The 7,360-nt window shown below is 45.0% G+C and overlaps 1 protein-coding gene across 3 annotated transcripts; it reads left to right on the top strand.

Annotated features, from left to right (window-relative positions):
* Positions 1-2,177: 2,177 nt before the first annotated feature.
* LOC142765237 (uncharacterized) lies at positions 2,178-4,567 on the top strand. 3 transcript variants are annotated; one of them, XM_075865924.1, is made up of 4 exons: positions 2,178-2,289; positions 3,209-3,338; positions 4,232-4,291; positions 4,354-4,567. In XM_075865924.1, exons 2-4 carry the CDS (start codon positions 3,218-3,220, stop codon positions 4,494-4,496), a joined length of 324 nt encoding a protein of 107 aa, XP_075722039.1. In that variant the 5' UTR covers positions 2,178-2,289; positions 3,209-3,217; the 3' UTR covers positions 4,497-4,567. The 3 variants fall into 3 exon arrangements, 1 of the variants encoding a protein (XP_075722039.1); XR_012884115.1 differs by lacking the exons at positions 4,232-4,291; positions 4,354-4,567 and adding an exon at positions 3,445-4,200; XR_012884114.1 differs by lacking the exons at positions 4,232-4,291; positions 4,354-4,567 and adding an exon at positions 3,468-4,200.
* Positions 4,568-7,360: the final 2,793 nt, after the last annotated feature.

Here is a 7,360-nt window from a genome sequence, read left to right on the forward strand (position 1 = left end):
CGACACTGAGCGTATCTATCTATCTATCTATCTATCAATCTCTTTATCTATCTATCTATCTATCTATTTATCTATCTATCTATCTATCTATCTTTCTACGACTTTTAGCTCTCCTGGCGGTTTTGATTATGATATCATACCAAACTTGTTATGGCATAACATGACTGTATAAAAACATATTTGGCTAGTCATAACATACAAAGCATGACGTGTATGGCAATAATGTCATGATATACATTTCATGGTCCTGCCGCGCTTGCGGTGGCTTCATTCACATGGCATGTTGCAAAACTGGTATGGTATATGGCCTGTTTGCATGGTACGGCATGATTGCATGGCGACCACAAGCATAGACCTTAACCTGAAAATAATGACATGCGTGTCATGAAACAACATGACTTCATGCCACGCTCATGATGCTCTCGCTTCTGTTTCGCTAGCGTCGCATATAACAAATTTGGTATCACAGTACGTTAATGGATGACGAAGGTAATTGACTGGTGAAAATATAATAATCATGAGATGCGTTTCATGTAACAAAATGATTTCATGCTTTGCTCCTGATGCACTGGCGGCCGTTTCACTAGCGTGACTTATACCAAATTTGGTACTACAGGACGTGAATGGATGACGACGGCATGATACTGGTGCAAACATTAAAAACATGAGCTGCGTGTCATGTAACAACATGACATTCTACGCTCATGATGCGCTCGCCACCATTTCGCTAGCTTTCCATGTACCAAACTCCGTATTACATTACGTGAACGGAGGACATAGGTAAATGACACATCCAAACATGCAAGATAATGACGACATACGTGTCATGTAACAAGATGACTACATGCCACACTCATTATGGGCTCGCGGCTGTTTCGGTAGCTTCACATATGCCAAATTTGGTATTACGTGACGTCAATGAATTACGAAAGTATGTGATTGGTGCAAACAGGATAATCATGAGATGCATGTCAGGTGAGAACATGAAAACATGCCACCGTCAAGATGCCAATACATTTCGACATGACGCGGTGTGCGTGCTCGCCGACGTTCATTTTGTCACGTCACGCTGGCGTTGCCACGCCAGGCGCCGGTCCTGCCATATACTCGCAAGTGCGCGCCGCGCTGCGTTGCTCTGACGCATGCGCGTTTCAGCGCGTTCGGTGTCCCTCCATTACAAAAGAGGGTGACGCACTGTTGTCTGGGTAACGCTTCTGCACGAAAGGCAGCATGTCGCATTTCGCGCTAGTTGCTATCGGGCCGGGCCGACAGACGCTGGTCGCACCTGGCGTCAGACTATCAGAGTGCTCACGTTTTGCCAACGTAGCGTCACTATGCCCACCCTACCGCGCGTCCGCGCTCCATAGGAGTATATTGGACCCTTCATGATGCGCTCGCTGCCGTTTTGCTAACTCCACATATACCAGATTTGGTGTTACGGGACGTCAATGGATGATGAAATATGTGACTGGTGCATAATGATAATCCTGACACGCATGTCATGTAAGAACATGAAAGCTTACCGCTCTCATAGCGTTCTCGCGGTCGTTTCCCTAGTCCCACATATAATAAATTCGGTATCAAGTGACCTGAATGGATGATGAAAGTAAACGACCCATACAAGCATGATAATCATGACACGGAAGTCATGTACGGCTTAATTTACCTCCACCTCGTAACGTTGTTCTGATTTCAGTGGCATATCAACATTTCTCATTCGCTCTTCGCATATTATCGATTCCACTGTATGTGGGATCGGTCATTTTTTTTGCGTCGGAGACTTTAGCTGAAAGACGCTGGTCGCGCCTGACGTCAGACTATAGGAGGACAAAAGAACGCAGGTTGGCGCTGTGACTCTGGAGGAGGGCCATCTTTAGTAGAAAATTTGAAATCGGGTATGTAGATAGCGCGTTTTTCCTTCGCTTCAACATAGAGAAAGAAGGAGGCAAGAGAGGACACTCCGCGAAACCTGGCCTCAGGAAGTGCGTCACGATTACGTAACCAACTAGTGCTCTCATCAAACGTCAGAGGGCGCAAGCGCAAAAAGAACAGTTATAATCAATGCAACAAAATTGTTTTCACAAAATAATAATTATACGCCCAAATTAGGTATGTTCTTTATACATAGAAACAATTTATTCAACACACCTTACGCGAATATTTTTCCTCAGCCGTACTGTCATAAACACCATCTACCCAGCGACAAGCCCATGCATGACTGACAGCGAGAAGCTTTCGTCGCTTTCGTCAACGTCGGCTGCGTCGGCGTTTTCAAGCGTGAGATAACAGGTGAGGCACGTTTTTAAGCGAAGCTTGTTGAATGACATGTTGTTGGTCTTGTTGGGTCCTTTTTTCAGAAAACGGTTACACCTGTGCGAATAAGACACCATGCAACAAACATAGAAAGATGCACACACACACGTTGCGCTTCGTGTGTGCGAGTTTGTTTCTTACGTGGCGTCTCATTCACGCAGTTGTAACCTTTTTCTGAAGCTTGTAAGGACGGGGAGGTTCGCTAAAAAGAAAGTTTGTGGCTCTATGCGGCGGCTAGACGGGAACATTGTGCAACGTATGCAGTAGAGCAAAGGCGGCACGGCGTCAAGCCGAGGCGACGCGTGCTGCGTCTGCCACGGACGCGAGCGTCTGTAGGCTGAGCATAGCTGGGCAGCTAGGTCATAGGCTTGGTGGCTCGGTGCAAAATATTTAGAAGCGTTCGCTGGGCCTCGCATGCTTCACGACACGTTTCGCGAAGGCTCGCAGCACGAATTTCTTGGTGTGCTGGAGGCAAATCTGGACTAGCCAAGTGGCCATCGTCTTCGTTTCTTCGCTAGCCTTGTGCCACTGGTGCAAGCTGCCCACAAATTTTTTTGACGTTTCCAATATAATTTTACCGCACAAATTTCAACTACGATTTTTCTTCCCAATGTACTGTGCTTATACTGCGTACGCACGAAGGTAATGTAAAGTTCCCAGGCCGCGATACCATTGCATGACAAGGAATAGCGACCCGGAAACTTCTCAAGATCTTTGTACGTGGTCTTGACGTCTATCTTTGTAAGTCAGAGTTTTATGGGTAAGAGATGTATGACTGGTTTTGTATTGTGCATCGATTAGCTAATCATTCAAAGGGGTTTGTTGGTACACTTATGACGTGCACATATCTTTTTCGTAATTTGACAGCGAAGCATCCACTTACTAACATTTTCAGACCGCGCTGATGCCATGCCGTCCGGCGGTCCAAGCTACGGCAGCTACTGCTGTGTATCGTGGTGCTTCAACAATGGCAGAACCTACAAGAAGCCTGGGACGAGTTTCTTCCGCATACCACGGGACGGCAGGTGTGTTAAAGCTTTTGTATGGTTTGCATGTCTTTAGGCTTACTGTTCGTACTTGCTCAGTGAGGGTAACAATAAAAAATCACGATTCAAGCACTTCCCCTTTCAGCTGGTAGTTCATTGCCAATGCAGGATGACAGCATGGATGCAGTATGCTGGACGCGATGATCTCCTTAGTAAGCCGGCCAGCCTATTGTACGCAACGTACAGGGTTTGTAGCGACCATTTTACTGCTCAAAGTTTCATGGACCCTGGGCACACAAGGCTTACAGGAATGTCTGTTCCCAGTGTGCAACCAGCTGCACCATGTAAGTGATTGACTGAAACTCAAATATGTGTAATAGCAGCCACTTGTATTGAATCAGTGGCGACAGTTAACCGCGAAGATCTTTGTAGCCGGTGGAGAAACCTCACTATAGAAGTAACACTTGGAAAGTCTTAAATTTTGTGAACTATGGGCTATTACCTTCCTAACAGCAGCCTTACATTTCTGTCGTTTTTTGATGCTCTTGACCAGCGCAACTTGTTTTGAAAGACTTTCAAGGGCTATTTCACGTTATCTTCAAGCCTGAGTGCACATGTACATATACTTTTCATCGGTGAAAGCTGGCACTGTTGATAATTCCAAAAATCACAAATTACTTGTTTCCTAGTTGGTGCCTTTTCTTTTCCTCCACGTTCGACCAATTTGCGCATTTGAAAGAGTTGTTTAAGTTTCCCCATGCTACAAGCTTTGTAACTTGTACCAACTGCACATATATGCACGTTCTCTGAGCGTCGCTTCAAATAGTGACTGTGACATGACTGCAGAAGCTGCACTGCAAGGTGCGGATGAGCTTCAGTTTGTGTTATTTTAAGCCTCTTACTGACACATAGTAGTAATTTCATTTCTTCAGGACCTGCGGTAGAGGCTTCAAAAAGCGGCTCCCACGCATTGAGGTTCCCCGATGAACAGGGTGCGTTCAGTGTCGCGATTTCTTTTTTTTACCCAAATTGACTGTTGACCAAACCTCTGCAGGTGGCAGCTCCCTTGTAGCTGGTGAAAGAATTTCTGCTGACTTCGTCTTGCCGGAGAAAACCTTAACCAGTCGTTCAGCTGTCACAAAAGGAACTTGTGTGGCCGGTAAGTTGTATGTTCACGTCAACACCAGAGTGGATTGATATTGAGACTTCCGCAGGCCGCTCGCAAGATTGTTCCGACAGCACTGTCCGAGGCACTGAACAAGCTTCACGAGACCCTCCAGGAGATGTCTCCGCCAACAGCTTCACGTCTGAGTGCCCTAGAGAAAATGGTGACTATGCTTTTATTGCAGCTGTTTTTAATGTGCTATTTTATGTTTAGGACATTCTGAGGAAACTATCCTCAAAAGGGCACTACGTGTGCACTTACAAAATGTAAGGGTGTGCTCTCAGTGACTTTCATTTTTTTTGTGCATCGTCAACATTGTGAATGGTTTGTTTTTAGGTAGTGGAATCGAAAACTTTGCACCACAGAAAGTTGTGCACCTTGGGTCTGAAAGAGCGAGGAAAGTGCTCGTATGGGATTAGTTGTTCTTCGCTTTTACATCCAATTTTTTGTTTATTGCAGTGCGTTCCTGTGTGCCAGCGACAATGTTTCCATCAATGAAGTACAAGCAAACCATTAAACATCTGCAAGCCAAAGTAGCAGCACAGCGGGAAACTATCAAAAGACTGCGGAGACAGCCTCACCAAACTAACCACTCATTCGTTGCATACATTGTTTTGGTTACCCGCTATGAGGAGTAGGGACACTGTGTATTCGCTCAAAGTGATTTGCATAACCTTAAAAAGAATGTTGGGTATCCTGTCTGTATTTTTGTAGCAAATGCGGGCGAACTGTAAACTTTACTGTGGGCCGCTTGGTCACTGTGTATGCTTTATCTCTCCCGCTCAAGTAATATATTGATAACAAAACCGCTTGTTGAAATGTCTTCGAGCGGGTAAGGAACACGGTATGAAGTGGGCACAGTTCACGTTATCACGCTTTTTGTATTTTAGCTTCTCATCAACCTCCTCATCTCGCCCATCAAAATTTTCAAAAGAATACCCAAACTTGTAGCGTTTGATGGGGCTGCGGACGCTGCCATTTTATCTTTATATAGCTTGTGAGTGATAACGTACGATGTAGAGCCTTTGTGAAAAATAATGAGCCAAAGTGGTTTCCTTCTGCTTTCGCGACTTCATTGCTGTGTATATGTCACTTCTTCCTTCTTCTTCAGCATTGTGCGCTGTGTTTTTGCCATAGATCCTTACTTACCCACGGGCCCGGTGTGTCATACTTCACCAGCTTCTCGGCTTCATTTATTAGCCCTGTAATACCGCTCTCGTAACACCAATTAAGGTCCACAATTCTGGATAAGTGATGACTACAATCTATTTTAGCTCGCAAGCGTCACAGCAACACCCAGACGCAAATCACTTGGGATCTTAAGTTTTTGATGATAAGAAGAGCCACAAGACCTGCCAGTTTTGTAGCATAAAGTTTGTCTTTCACGTAGTGAGCAAGTTGCAAAGCCCTACCTTTCTGAGGACAAGCAGGCATCAAGTCTGCTTTTTTTTTCATTTTGGGCTAGCTGTTCTTAAGCACAGCCAGCACACTGCAGCTTTGCCTTTCTGCTATATTGTGTCGTGTGGTTTCTGTGCACTCGTTTTTTCTATGCATTATTTTGGTTAACCCCAGGCGTGATTCGCGACTTCATTGCTGTGTATATGTCACTTCTTTCTTCTTCTTCAGCATTGTGCGCTGTGTTTTTGCCATAGATCCTTACCTACCCATGGGCCCGGTGTGTCATACTTCACCAGCTTCTCGGCTTCTGCCAACTCTAGCGATGTGTGCGTTGTCTGTGTTCTCTCTGTATTTGTTACAATATTTGTTACAATTTATTTGTAAGGCGAGATGCATTTGTTGTCTACCTTTGTCATATTGTGCTTTTTATATTCTCAGACTCTACCTTGCCTTTGAATAAAACATTGCGGATACTCTGTCTCTTTGACTGATATATACATTGATCACTTGTTCCAAAAGAACAAGTGATCAACAAGTGAACAAAAGAACAAGAACAAGCGCGATGAATAGAATCGTAGTGAGTTATCACTACCTGCATATCTCTTTATTGTAACTTAATCGAAATAAATATAAAAAAATAAAAATTCAAAATTTGCGCCAGTGATACCGAAACAGGAAGCGCATGCCACTTGCTCTCACGAACCACCAGGTGTGCTAGGGTCGATTGGGCCGCTGGGGTCTACGGGAGTGTCCACTCTTCACCTTTTTTTATTTCTCTATGGCTTCAATGCGTTGACGCTCGCTTACGTGCTCGTGCAGAGAGCGCGCGCCGCGTTTGTGTCTCCTCACATTGTACCGCCTGCCGTGTGGATTCAAAAAAATCTCCGAGCTCGACAAGCAATTCCGAGAAGCGCATCTAACAAATGGAGTAAAGCTCGTTAGTAAAGTTTATGATATGGAGCAGATGACCGACGACAAGGACGTCCGAGCCGCTGCGAAATGCATTTCTTGGATCCTCCGTGATAATAACGTGTACGACATATGCCTAGGGGTAACTCCCATTCTGCCGACAAGAAGCCACGTACTCTATCGATGTTCTGTGTTGACGTCTAAGGAAACCATAAAATTGTTCTTTTGGTGTGGTATCTAGCAGTAGCAGCCGTGTACTGTCATGTGCAAACGTTTGCGGCGTGCTAGAATATAAATGAACACTAAAGGTTTATAGTCATCGGATTGAAATTTCCGAAAAGCTTTAGAGTCATGTTCTCCGTGCCGTGTCAGTGCATGAACCGCTGAAGTCACCGTGAAGCAGCAAGCTGTAGTTTGTCCTCAGCGAGTCAAGTTGAAGTGCTCGCATCGTTTTCCTTCTTTCTTTTTTTTCCCGGCCCTCAAGTCATGCTTGCTCTACCTTTCGCAAAAGCGGCTGTGTTCGCCGGCTTTTATTTGCTGGGAAACTGATAGAGTTTTACATGTGGAGAGCGTCCCTTGGTGTTGTCTT

This window comes from Rhipicephalus microplus, chromosome 6, assembly GCF_043290135.1.
Source record: "Rhipicephalus microplus isolate Deutch F79 chromosome 6, USDA_Rmic, whole genome shotgun sequence".
Classification (NCBI taxonomy): Eukaryota; Metazoa; Arthropoda; class Arachnida; order Ixodida; family Ixodidae; genus Rhipicephalus; species Rhipicephalus microplus.